This window comes from Sinohyriopsis cumingii, chromosome 1 (genome assembly GCF_028554795.1).
Source record: "Sinohyriopsis cumingii isolate HCF-2022 chromosome 1, ASM2855479v2, whole genome shotgun sequence".
Classification (NCBI taxonomy): Eukaryota; Metazoa; Mollusca; class Bivalvia; order Unionida; family Unionidae; genus Sinohyriopsis; species Sinohyriopsis cumingii.
The window spans coordinates 11,809,275-11,823,657 of record NC_142961.1 but is presented as its reverse complement, the minus strand read 5'-3'; the positions used below and the strand labels follow the sequence as shown (position 1 = coordinate 11,823,657).

Here is a 14,383-nt window from a genome sequence, read left to right as displayed (position 1 = left end):
TTCCGGACATTTTCCGTCGCAATGCCTGGGTCTTATCCATCCAATATTAGTCACACTAGAGGAAGATACAACTTTTTTACAATCCCCAAACTGAAACGATGTCTTTTTCAAAGTATTCATCTTGTTCGCTCGGTCTTGGTAGTCACAATGAACTATCGATCTTGCCTAGGGTTCCTTTTTTATATACAGACCAATACCGACGTGACCGTACGGTAAGGTGAAATGATTGGGAAGTCGAACTCGCTTCTGGTACACAATTTGATAGACTTTTTCCAAGGGTCGACTGATGATGTGGTGAGTGGGTAAACGTACAATCTTGTTCGGTTGATAGGTGGTCACTTTAAAGTTTCCATCCTCTCCCGATTGCAAGGCTTCTTTCAATACCCCAAAGTTGACCACTCGACTGGTACGATAATTCAGAGTCAGTCCTTTCACTTTGCACGTCGTGTGCACTTCTCCTTGTTTGTCCCGGTATTCGTAGCCGTAATTTTTGGGACCGCCACTGACGAAACTTAGAATCTTGTCGTCGGGATGCTCGTCTGTCTAGGCTCCTAAACGGTCTCCTTCGATGTCAGGGTGATGTTGAATCGGGTGATGGATGTAAATGCAACTGTCCGTGTCAAAGTACAGCACGCGTTCCCCTAACAGTTCTAAAGCTTCGTACAATTTTAAGCGAGCATGGGCTGTCACGTAAGCCGCAATGATGACATTTCCAAAAGGGTCGTCTTGTACAAAGTCCAGATCTTCTTCGTAATTGACCAAGATCAAATTCTCTCGAACGACGTCCACGTGTTTCATGTATTTGGTTTTGTCGTGAATCATCTGGAAGTAGCGGGAAGGTTCTGTCAAATATTCCGTCTTGGGTAAACACGGTCGTTGTGCCATTTTACCCCACAAGCAATTTAACATCACTTTGGCAAACGATCGCCTGCCTTCGTTTTTCTCGATGTGGTCTAAAGTGATGCCTTTTTGTTCGTAGTATTTCTCTTTGAATTGTATTTGGTCTTCGGGAGTGTGACACCAGGAAGGATAGCCGCTGGCTTCTTGCTTCAGTTTCAAAAAGGCATCCACGTAGTCTGCGAAAATCCCTTTCTGAGTAGGGTCACTCTTGTGGTATTGTTGTGTCTTGGGAAAGTGGCAAATTTCGTACACTTCTAACAGTTGGTATCCCATGTCCAGAGCTTTGAACAATTCCACGCTGACCCAGGTTCCCGTCAAGGCCCGTTCTTCCTGGCTGTGTTGGCAATGTTGGTCTTGGTTGCACGTTTCGGCACAAGTACGGCACAAGGGAAACATCAGTTTGCCTTGACAATGGTGAGGTAAGACGGGATGGTAGAGGTTCGTGGGAGGCAAAACTTTACACTTGATCAAGCCTTCGTATTGTCGAATGTTTTTCAGGTCGATGTGTTCCGTTAACAATTGCGGGTGCCCTACAGGAAAGCGACAATATTTGCACACGTAGGGATACAGCGAACACACGTCCAAGTATTTGATTTCTTCTCCTTTCTCTTCGTCGGCTTGGTACAGCAAACAGGTGGCATTGGTCCTTCCTCCGTTCAAACTATCCCTCGGGTTCAGCGGGTCCATGAACTGGTAGCTTTCCACGAGGCCTTTAAACTCGGGATCGGTTTTCAAGCGGTGATCGTACTCGTGTTCCCACATTTCCACCACTTGGTATCCTTCCTGTTCTAACTTTAGGCGCCGCTGACAAGTGTCCTGGTACAAGTCTTCCATGGTTCGTTGCAAAAACTGATTTTTAGTGCCACGATCAGGGTAACAGACGGGACATCCGTGAAATAAGCAACCGTTAAACTCGTACACGATCTTGGGGTTTTCTAAGTCCCAACCATCGACCGAATATGTTCCGATGGTCTTTTAACCCCCTCCGTTGCGGGCATGCTGAATCCACTTGTCTTCCTTGTCGCACAAGTAATGTAACCAACGTAGGGCTTTGACCGAGTATTGACGTTTGACAAAGTTGGTCGTTTGAGGGCTGATGACAGCTACGGTGTTTTCAGGCATGAATCGTTGTCGATACACTAAGGAACACGCTTTGGCAATGGTGCAAGCTTCTTTCAAAGGATCGACCCCTCCGTGTTCCATGAACAGTTCTCGAAATTTTCCACAGCAACGTCGTAAAATGTCCACGTCGGAACGACAATACTTTAGCATTTCTTCCTGAAAGTCGAAAGGGTCCGAGGCGTGAGCCTGGTACCAAGCGTAGAAAGCTTCTCGTTGTTCGGTACGCATGTTGTCGGGGTCGTAATAGTGAGCCTCGGGCAAATGGGGTAGAACGGCGTGTTGATTGGCTTCCGTATTGAAAAGTGTGGAAAGTACCCTTTAGCCATTTCTGTCATTCCAAACGTTTTAGGCATTCGACTCAAAGGCATGGCCAAATAACTCATCGAATCTTTAAACTGCACTTGTCCCACTTGCATGAAAATGATTTTGGCTCCGTTCAAAGTCACTTTAGGACGCTCGGTGCCTTGTTCCGTATAGTATCTGAGAAGAAACTGTCCATCGTATCCGGAAAAATTGTGAGCCATCACCGTGGCATGACGATGACAATCTCCGTAACGTTCGATGTCCTCTTGGCTCCACGTCTTGTCGACGGGGTCTAAGACCCATTGGGCAAAATCGGCTAACGTGTTTGGTCCCCGAAAGATTTTTTCACGCCCTCCGGGAATCTTGCTGCAGTGAGGGCAATGACTGAAGATAGATTCTTGAATGCACTTTTCGCACGCTCGATGAGCCACGCAGAAACTAGGAATGTGAATGCCGGTTTCTTGCATGCATTCGAAATCGAAAAAGATGAAATTGCCTTTCTTCTTGTGACCGTCCTCTTTCTCTGGTGGGGGTTGGTATTTTTGCACGTAACATTGGTGTTCCAAGTCCACGATGTGGTGACAAATGTGACATTTTTTCTTTCCTGAACATACGTGTGCCTTGGTATTATTGGTACGTATGACTTGTTCACACGTAGAGCACAATCTCAGCAGTTGACAAGCGCATTTTTTCTGTGAACCTTGCGTCTTCAAATGTTGTTGGTAACAGGTAGAGCTGACAAACGTGCGCAGACAAGTTGAACAAGGCACTGGTTCTTCGCTCAGACAGGGTGAAGAGGCCAAACATCCTGTGCATTTCGATCCACAATGCTTGTGTTGCTCTCGATTGTTATAACCATGGTCACATTTCTCACAGTAATAACCGTATACTAGGAATCCGGTGATACTGGTAATGGTATCGAAATGGTCATCGTGATGATAAACATGAATGTATTTTCCGTCCTTAAAATCTTGGCCTCGAAACAATAGAGGCCCGCGCATTTCTTGAGGGTGCACTTTCAAGGTGTAGCGTGGAGCTAGGACATCTTGCAATTTTTGCATCTCAGGAATGCCGCAGGGTGTGTCTTTGGGCAGTCCGGCTTGTTGTAACAGGAGTTCTGCTTCGTTTCGTTGTTTGGCTCGGTCGGAACGTTGAATAGTGTCCCAGGTTCTTTTCCATTCTACCGTGTCGTTCTTGTTGGCATAGGTTCGTCCCACCACGATGGCACGGGCTAAACACATCTGGTCATGAGGGTTGTTAATTCGGACGAGACTCTTTTTGGTGTTGCAAAGGTCGTCCACCAATAACATCTTTTTGCGTCCTGTCCCTTGAGGAGGAGAGACGTGGGTCATGTCCAGTGTGGCTTTACCATCGGTGATGTCAAACTGATCATTAGATTGTTGTACGTGTTGAATCTTGTCCATGACTTTGGAAGCAGTCAATTCTGCAGGGGTGCTAAACTCGATCCAAACAGGGGATTTCAAACCGTCGTGTTGTATGGAAAGTCTCAAGCGATCGTCTTCTTTGGGTTGACATTGTCGCTTGAGTGCAGTGAGCAAAGAATCCCACACCTCGGTGATGAACACTTCTGCTTTCTCTAACGGCACTTCAGCCTTGAAATCTTTAAACTTCACCGTGTATTTGTAAGCCGTGGTTCTAAATTTTCTAGAGGAGCGCTTTTCCGTCTCTCGAATGGAATAGTACTTTTCAGGGTTGACAAAGGGTGGTGAACTTGGTTTAGAGGGTTCGGATTCTGGTTCACTCATGTCCTCTTCAAAATCACTGGCATGAATTTGTGCCAAGATTTCAGCCCTGGTACGAGGCGATAGATCACGTTTCTGCCTCTTACTTTCTTCTTCTTTCTTCTCGAATGAATGGGATCGTTTCATCTTGAAAGCAAAAAGTCAAATGACTCAAGTTCAAACACCATAAACTACTTTATAGTCATAGCAGACCAGCGTATATAAAAGGGTGTGTGTCTTGTCCTTTCACTATTCATTTCACTCTCAAGCCGAGCACAACGATGGAAGAGACTAACCAGATGGAACGTTTCGTCAGAGCTTTGCGAGGGGTCATTAGAAAATTCTCTTCAGACCAGCCTACGTACTACTCTCCTTCCTTTAGAGATAAAAGTCAAGATACTTGCTATATCTGTCAGAAGAAAGGGCATTGGTCTTCAGAGTGTCCAGACCGTCAAAAAAGAACAAAAACAGGGACTAAAAAAGACAAAAGTCAAGATACCTGTTATTATTGTCAAGAAAAAGGACATTGGTCTCCAGATTGCCCAAAAAAGAAACAAGAGGAGTCAGAAGAAAAGAGGAATTCTTCAGAAGAAGAGAGGGATTCTTCAGAGGAAGAGAGGGATTCTTCTGAGGAAGAAGAGGAAGAAAAAAGACAATTCTATTTACAAGAGGCAAAGAAACAGGAGAAGAAGAAAAGAAGAAGGGAAGAAAATGAGGAAAAGACGGTGAAGAAATTTAAAAAAGAGAGAGAGTAAACAAGGAGAAAGAAGAAGTCAATGAACTTTTTATTAAAGTGTTGTGTTGTGAATTGGATTGTAAAAAAATGGAGAAAAGAATAAATGAATGATAAAAGGTAAGTGTCTTTGAGTTGTGATTTTAAAATAAGAAGCTACACTCACGCACTCATACACAGACACGTACTATAAGGGTAAAAATGGGTGGGGTTTTTTTTGAGTTATTGGCAAATTGAAATTGTATTTCTTTTCGAGAAATGTGGGTGGCCCTGAAAAGGGCCTTTTTCTTCATGGTGAAGGGGTGAGTTTAAGCAATCAACTTTAACTGCCTTATGCCTTTGCCACGGCCAAGGCCTACTTCTGGACTGCGTAATGTTGATGATGATGATTGGGTTGAAATCACTAAGGGTGGTACGGTAGGCTTAGTCACAGGGTTGACGTGTTTAGCTCGGGAAGGTCGTATTCTCTTCGGTCGTGATAAAGAAGTCTGATACATTTGTTTCAGACTTCTTAACTCCGCTAAAATGTCCAACAGTACCGTGACCGTTTGATTTTCACCCTCTTGTTTCTTTGCTGCTACTTCTTCTTGCTGTTGTTGCTGTTGTTTTTTTCTTACCTCTTCTTCTTGTTGCTGTTGCTGTAGGAGAAAAGCCTGTTCCGCTTCCTTTTGTCGTTGTATAAATTTCTCCAATTCTTCTTTCTGTCTCTGTCTAAAATTCTCCACTTGCGGTAATGAAGAAGGTAACGAAGGTTCCGGAACAAATTCTTGCGAGGAGAGAAAATCCACAAAATCCCAATTCACCTCTTCTGAAAGTAAGTCCGAGTTCCCTTGGGCAGTCTCCCCTGCTGGTGCACCCCAATGGATCGTTTTCTGAGTTTCCGTCATGTTGAATCACTGTCGCATAGATTGACTGCACACAAGCGCTAGCGAATCTATATAGACTACGTGACGTCACAGACTGCACTCTTCGGATTGGATGCGGGCTGACTGAATTCTGTAACGCGTGTTCGGATTGGTGAATGAACTCAATCCGTTTCAATCCTTCCTGTCCCTATAAATAAGCGCCGTTCACTGCATTGATTCACCTATTCTCGGAGCCTCAACATGTGGACAGACGTTGAATCTTCAACCCTTGTGTCAACAATGATGTTCAGGACGGACATGCTCATGTATGTCCGATCCAAGTGGACCGTTGTCCACCGGACCAACAGCAGCCTGTGGATAAGAAGAGTCTATATAGAGAGACAAGGTTGCCTCAAGAGGACTCTGATGTATAGCCCTGCTGTAAGACGAAGTTTGAGGAAAAGAAGATGTCGCAAATGCCCTTTATGTTAAGAGCATATTAACATAAACCAAAGGCCCTTTTCAGGGCCAGCCATATTTCTCGAAAAGAGATAGCCTTTCCATTGCCTACCCCTTTTTTTTAAAAATTTTATTAAAAAAAATCCCATGTTAAATTCCCCTTGTCCGTAGATTGTCCCACGATTTATTCCCATGTTAAATTCCCCTTGTCCGTAGAGTGTCCCACGATTTATTCCCATGTTAATTCCCCTTGTCCGTAAAGTGTCCCACGATTTTTCGCCATGTTAAATTTCCATTGTCCGTAAAGTGTCCCAAGGGGTTCTGTAATGCTAATTCCCATTGTCCGTAAAGTATCCCCCTTCACTACTTATGCCGCCCGCGACAAGGTGTAAATTTGTGTATGCGGCACTTGAACTGGAAAGTTTGCCCACCTCTGATCTAGTGTCTCATCTGAGTCCAAAACTACAGTAATTGTGCACTTTTATTGTAATATTTACATGGTTCTTTAAGCCTCCGCTGGTCTAAGGCTACTTGGGCCATTCGCTTATGCGAGGCATTGACTAAAATGCGCTTCGTTTATATTATTTCTACGTAGGAGGAGCTAGTTTGCTGCTTGTAGAAATCGGGAGTCGTTGTCCAGCATTAATGTACACGTGTAACGAGGTGCATTGAGCTTTTATAGCGCCACAAACACATAATTGCTAGCCAATACTAATGAAAATGGTGCAAACTGGATGGAAACGAGCAATCCAACATATAATAAATAACATATAAAACAATAATATTACTGTCTGTAAAAAATCAAAAAAAGATAAGACTTGAAAAAGGGTCAATATTTCTACAGGGAGTCAATTTACAACATGAAAGGTGTCCTGTTATTATTATTTAATGAAGATTGGTCACTTTACTTCGTAGGAAACCTGCTCCCCCTCCCTCCACGAGTCATTATTCTCCGTAGAAAAAAGACTTGGAGTCATTTTGACATGTTACACCGGCTATACATTGTGTGACCAAATTTTACCCACCAACCCCAAATCATGTATCTTGATCTGCCAATAATAGCAGACGATTATATAAATATGAAAACATTCAAAACAGTTCTAATCTACTCGTTTCTTATTGATGATCGTTCGCCAGGTAAGTAATATACTGTCAGGATCGGTTGTTATCCGTGGATCTAGGAAATCATGTTCATTTCTGACGTTCAAAGTTTTGCCATGAAGTACAAGATACACTATAAAACATCAGATATTAAAGTTTTGTTAAATGTATACATATAAAGATAAAAAATAACTGTATCTAGTGAATCGTGTTCATTTTTTGGTATCTTAGACTGCTGTTGAGGCAGTGGGATATTTACCCTATTAAATATTATAAGAGTTAATCTCCATGTCCAGATTAATATTCCAGTCACTACAAATAATAATAACATCCATAATATTATCTTCCAAATTTATAAAACAAAATGTCAGCAGTATCATCATTATGACTGCACAAATTGACTTGCATAAATCTCTGTACCTTGAAAGATAAATTTAAGAGAAGGTGTCTGCGCTGGTAATAGAGTCCGTCTATATGAATAAAAATTCAAAATTATTCTAAACAGGATGGCAACATCATCACTATGCTAGATGAATAGCTAAACTATTTTTTGACCACATTCAGTCTCCCAGTACTTTTAAACTTCAACTATGTGTCTGTTATAAACAAATATTGGATTCGTTCTTTTGCTTCACCAGCCGAATATATCTGTCTTTTCAAAATTGGAACGGTACAGAACCCTAACATTGATTGACAAAACTTTAGTCTGGTTATCCATTATTAAATTATATTCCGATTATAATTTTCACAAAGCATGTGTAACTATACATAACCCACCGGAAGCATGAAATGCATTCACATACAAACTGATATAGGCTCTCAAACCTAGAAACAAAAAAAAAAAGAAAAATGTTTAAAAAATGGAAACATGCAGCACAGTGTCATGCCCTGCTGGTTATATATATATATATATATATATATATATATATATATATATATATATATATATATATATATATATATATATATATATATATATATATATATATATATATATATGAGAATGTCCACAGACGAGGTACATGATGTCTGTTTGAAAATATGAATAATACATTGGCCTATTCTACACTACAATGTATTAATATAGTTATTAAATATTAATACTAGTACACTTTTGTCTTTCCACAGTTTTGTTTTTCATCATCATGGAGTTCTAGCCATGACATTTTAATTGTCTGTAATTGACCACACCATATATGTGTTCAGTGTGGGGAAATGTAAACCAAACGCATTTGCATTTGATTCCGAAATAAATAGAAGAACTATGATGGTTTTAAGAAATTGAAAATACAGATTTTGTCAGTTAAATTTTATGGAATCACTGAAAACAACAATATATAAAAACATTAGTTTTTTCCCCTAAATTCCAGCTTTAGATCTTAACATTTATTGCTCCATAGTTGTATATTTCTAATTGCTTATAATTGTCCTTATTTAGTTTACAATTTATCTTTACACAAAATATATATTTCTTGTTCAGTGTGTTCAGTATCTTCTTAAAGCTTTTTCCTCCCGAAATTTCTTGTCTTTTCTTTTTTATGAAGCCTATATTATTATATTTAGTATATGTGCTAGCATTGAAGGTACTATAAACAGTTGATCTTATGTTATCAATCTTAGATTCTTTATTCTTAATATCTTTTACGTCAATATTCCTCATTAGTATATATTTTCTTGGCTTCATAATTGTTTAATTGACCATATCGATAAAAGCTTTATCTGTCAAAACAGAGTTCATTTGCCTAATTACCTAACGTGCCAGTCCACGCTATTGGGTTTATAAATAAGGCAGGGTAGACTATCCTCCAATCGGATTAAAATTAGATCTCCGCTTTCCTACGTGAAGATTTGACGGCGACCGCTTAGGGGTCATGTTCTGGTGACCTTTGTTTTCACCATAATCGCTAATTTTATCAGCCAGTCAGATGAAGTTCTATACTTTAGTGTTTAGAAGACTGAGCAGTATGGCAGAAGAGCATCAATGTGTGCCGAACGGTTTGATTCACTTTCAAATTTCCGAAAACTTAATTTCCATTGGCTAATTCAAAGGTCACCAGAACATGAGCCTAAGCGGTCGCTGTTAGATCTTCAAGTAGAATAGCGGAGATCTGACTTTAATCAGATTGGATCATCCTCTGTTGGCATATTATGCAATGATATATCTGGGTCTACGGTATTGATTCTATTATTTCAGCTGAAAGGCATGGATGTCTTATGCGATGACAGATCTGTGTCTATGTTATTACTTAAATCGAGCAGTGTGCACCCTTCTCTAACGACGTTTTATGGGCAGACAGATCGGAGTCGACACTAATGAATTTATGCTTTAAATTCAAAACGTGAGACCTTCCTCTGCCGGCGTATTAAGAGATATGGGTAAACCGTATTGGTTCTCTGTTTTAAACTGAAACAGCGTAGGCCCTCATAAGCGGATCATTAGGGGTGCAACGATACACCCAAAACCGTATCGCGATACATCGCGATATAACAAACCCATATTTGCAGTGCGTATTGCAATAAGTAATACTTAATGAAAACAATAAATAATCACTGTAACATTTACTACTTGAAAAATACATCTCTAAGTGATGTTACTTTGTAAGACTTCAAATGAAAGTTAAATAAACATATGAAATTAACATAAAAATGAAACAAAACTGTAAACACCCGAAGAAATAAAATTATCAGGAAATACAAATCTCTCTGCCGTTAATAGTCTGTCTGTGTTTTAATGTAAACTTAAAATAAACATTGTTTTAAATGTCTCAATACCTTTGAACTATCTTCTCTATTTTAGCAAGACGTTAAATAAGTCAGTGCATATTTTTTTTGTTGAGGAAAATGAACATATCGACAACGTCAGAACAGCCCTCTGTGCGGTAACAATGTCTCCTGCTGTACTAAAGACTCTCCGACAGCATGGAAGTTACAAGAAAGCATAGCCTTTTCCTGACTACTTGGACAAGGAATGGAAACTTGTACTGCTGACCTTTCCACCATTTCCAAGGACCCTCATCCGACCTTATTATGGATTAATTCTTGAACAATGTACCTCATGTTTCAATCTGTGAAGTCTGCGTTGAGCACTGTTCATTTAGTGTCATTGGGAACAAGACATATATATATGAGGCAAACTGAAATTGATAAATTATTATTTTTAACTGGAAAAATATCCAATGGTCTTGACTTGCCCCTCCCCCCAAATTAAATTTTGCCCGAATACCAAATAATGGTACTGTACATCGAGTTTTACATTCTTCAACAATTTCGTGGTAATCGCGTATCTATCAGAAGAAGTAAATATGGCTCATGAATTAAATTGGAAAAATTGTGAGGAATACACAGACTTGCATGATAAATGCAAGACCGTGAAAAAATCGCGGTACAGAAAATCGAAATGCGGTGTTTATTGCCAGAACAGCGCTACAGATCATTGTGTGACGACAGATCTGGATCTACGATAATAGTTCTATAATTTACATTTAACAGTGTACTCTCCTTCTCTGCCTGCGTATTATGCGATAACAGATACGGGTCCTTGCCGTTGGTTCTATGACCGAAATGAAACAGCGTAGACCCACCTTTGTCAGCATATTATTCGACAACAGGTTTTAATCTACGCTAGCCCGGCTCGATCATTTAAATTTCCCAGCGCACAGCCCACCTCTGCCGGCGTATTATGCGAAGACAGTTCTGGGTCAATGCCGTTGGTTCTATGATTTAAACTGAGCAACGCATACCTTCCTTTGCCGGCATATTATGCAGCGAGATATCTCGATCTACTCTGTTGGCAACTGGATATAAATTATCCTGAGCTAATATATGGCAAGCTGCCCGTCAGTTTATACACTTAATTTTAAAGACGGGTGCTAGTCATACACTCTAGTTACTGCAAAGGCTATTTTGGGCGTCTGGAGTAAGGACTGTGAGAAACTGGCATTGTGAAAGCATATGCAATACGCTCTATAAAATTATATGTGTTGTTTCGATACGTTGGTCTTAAATTAAGTAAAAGAAAAAGCGAAAATCAACAAATTTTGTATAATTCAACAAATAATGTATTTCTCTCAAATACGAAGTGAAAATTTAAAAAAGAAATCCCAGTTTTGTGAATAATAATTCCAAATAGTCCTTTAAGTTATATCACAATTACAAAAGTATAGAGTATTCCGAACGAATTCCAGCGATGTTTCGAATGGATTCCGACTCTGAATGGCTGATGCGCCAGTAGCCTCGAATGTGCTAACCTGCAAACAGTCATAATGTATATCAATGATATAATCCAAAATGTCCTTGAATGAATTCACAATAATCCTAAAAGAGTGATTTATTTGGTAAATATGGAGCACTTTGTAATTCCAGTAAATAATTTCAATAAATACATTCTCTCAAATCAAAGCTGAACGCAACAATAAGACTGATTCCACTTTGGCTATTAAGATAGGAATAAGTAATTTTAAAGTAAACAACATTTATACTTTTTTTTAAGCTCAGAGAATAACAGAACCAGGATGAGCGTCATTTTCCAATCAAATTCGTAAATAACATGCTTTTGAACACTTTTTTTTAAACACAAAAAACAGACCTTGAACTCAACATCTGTAAACATTTTACCGCCAATTAATGATTATCTTATATCTAGTATAAAGTTATAGAGAAATATTAGCTATGGAAAATGTTGATTACAAAATAACAATACATTGGTCAGTTAGGCCCTAAATAAAATTACTGGCCAAGGTCAGTCACACAACATAGATATACATAACCTATAATCATGCAGAAAAACCAACACACCATACAAATTAAATGTGGTTAACAACATGCAAAGATGTTGGTGAAAGAATTGTCACAGGCTATAATAAAATTATATGTATACAGAGATGTGGGTAAAAGAAATATTTATTTAAGTAGATACTGATTGAATTATGAGCATATGAATACAACCCCTTCCCAACCATGATAAAAGATGTTGTGGACAACCAAATAAGAACTTGAAATTACTGTGCGCAATCGTAAATTTCTTCGTACTGACTAACGTGTACAACAAAGGCAAGACGTGTTTTGAATTGACTTTTACGGCGGTTTCAAACAAGCGCATTGATCTTGACATCTGTGCGCACACTGATAAGAATCTTGTCTGCCAAGTTATAAAATATAATAATTGTCTCCTGTCATTGCAGTTCGCCGCAGGACAAGATTGGACGATCAACACAGCCAAACAACCAACAGCGACTTCGAGGCATTGAATATATCTTCATACTGTATGCTTAAAGACAAAACCGAACATATTACTTATCAAGTTTAGATAAGCGTTCATCTAGACCAGCGCCACTTCGAAAGAGGGAGGCTTCATGTACAGGAAAGTATGAGCCATTTAAGTTCTCCGCTATGCTGTTTAATTGTGTTGGCGTTATTTGTTGGAACACACGCGTACGTGCGATATCAGGCCACAAATATAATTTATGAAATGGACCAGATATATAACAAGTTCGAGGACTTGACAACAGTAGTGCCTAACGAAGGCAATGATACACCTTTAAATGTTTCAATGACTATGTTTATCTACTCCATTAATGGTTTTGATGCTGTGTCGGGACAAATGGAAATCGTCATCAGTCTGAGTTTGACCTGGCATGATTATAATATGTATAATAATATCGACCAGATAGATATAAATAATGCTTCATATGTTCCAGTCCCCTACTCCAAGATTTGGACTCCCAACCTCGTTCTCCTGACTGATGTCCAGTCGGTGGAAAGAATTGGCAGCACAAGTTACTATGTGACATATTATCCAGATACTGGTATCGTAACATGGAAACCCCGAATTATTTTGAAGGGGTCGTGTAGTCCGAATATGACCTATTTTCCATTTGACAGGCAAGAATGTTTCTTTGTATTTTCTGCGTGGGAACACGATACCAGCCAAGTAAAACTTGTCACACCAATTTCGTCGTGGGACACATCGATGTACGAAGAAAATGGAGTGTGGAAAATCACTGAAACAAAGTCTGAGACTTATGTGAGTTCTTCTGGACAATTTGACTCCTATTACGCCAGATTCAGCATTGCTATCGAAAGACAACCTTTATTTATCTTGGTCAACCTTGTTCTTCCCATACTTCTCCTGGCCCTTTTAAATGGCTTCTGCTTCTTGGTTCCAGTATCCAATGGTCGAGTTACTTACTGCATCACGTGTTTCCTGACTTTTGTCTTCCTCCTGCAAACTGTGGAACAGTTCCTCCCGCGAACGTCCTACCCAATGTCGATTTTGTCAATTTACGTCGTACTGATGATGCTCTTTAGTGCCGTTGTCAACATCATTACAGTCTTTACCATGCGTCTCCATCTAGCACCAAGTAAGGACAAGGTCCCAAACTGGTTGCAGGTCTTCTTGAAGACGATAAAGTGTAGGATCTGTAAAGAGTGTAAGAAACAAGATAGGGGAGACAAAATCCAGATCAACGGGAGAGTCAAATTTTCCGGACAAAACAAAGTTGAAATTAGCAATAACCATTTATGTGAGACCCAAAAAGAGGCTGTGAAGGAGGTCGACTGGCCGGAAGTAGCTCGCTCTTTGGATATTTTTTTCTTTGTTTTCTTTCTAGGAGTCCAGGCAGTACTTTCATTTTTTTTCCTTGTTCCGTTAGGAGCAAGGGCTTAGCTGTTGCAATGTAACTCCCATATGATGCATTTTCTGAATTCAAAAAATACATCTTTGTTGTTGTAACTTTTCAAATTTTTGTTGAATAGACAAGACCTTACAGAGATGTATGTTTTTACTTTAAAAGTTGTTTATTGGAAGATGTTTTGAGTCATATAAACAAATGTTTGGGGACGGGTACTAAAACCTGACGGTAGATTCGTTGGTAACTTTTTCTTCTTTATTTCTATGTATTTAATTGGTTCGATATCAATATTCTCAATACACGATTATTGATCACCTCATGTTTATGGCACAAAATTAGTGATCTGACATTAATTAGTTATTTAACTGGGTAGAAATGGACTCAGCAACCCCGCTCAATACCCTCGTATGTTTGAATAAATTAATGCAAATTCCCTGTTACTCGCTTTCATACCAGTCCGTGTGGCTATGCTATTCGATGATTTTGACATCAATTGGCGCTGTATTTTTTTCAAACTCTTTTTCTAGCGTATTAAATTGTTAACTTGTT

General features: G+C 39.5%; 1 protein-coding gene across 1 annotated transcript; it reads left to right on the top strand.

Moving 5' to 3' along the window:
- Positions 1-12,672: 12,672 nt before the first annotated feature.
- Positions 12,673-13,869, top strand: LOC149806416 (neuronal acetylcholine receptor subunit alpha-3-like). Its single transcript, XM_089976604.1, has one exon. The coding sequence runs from the start codon at positions 12,673-12,675 to the stop codon at positions 13,867-13,869; it is 1,197 nt and encodes a 398-aa protein (XP_089832730.1).
- Positions 13,870-14,383: the final 514 nt, after the last annotated feature.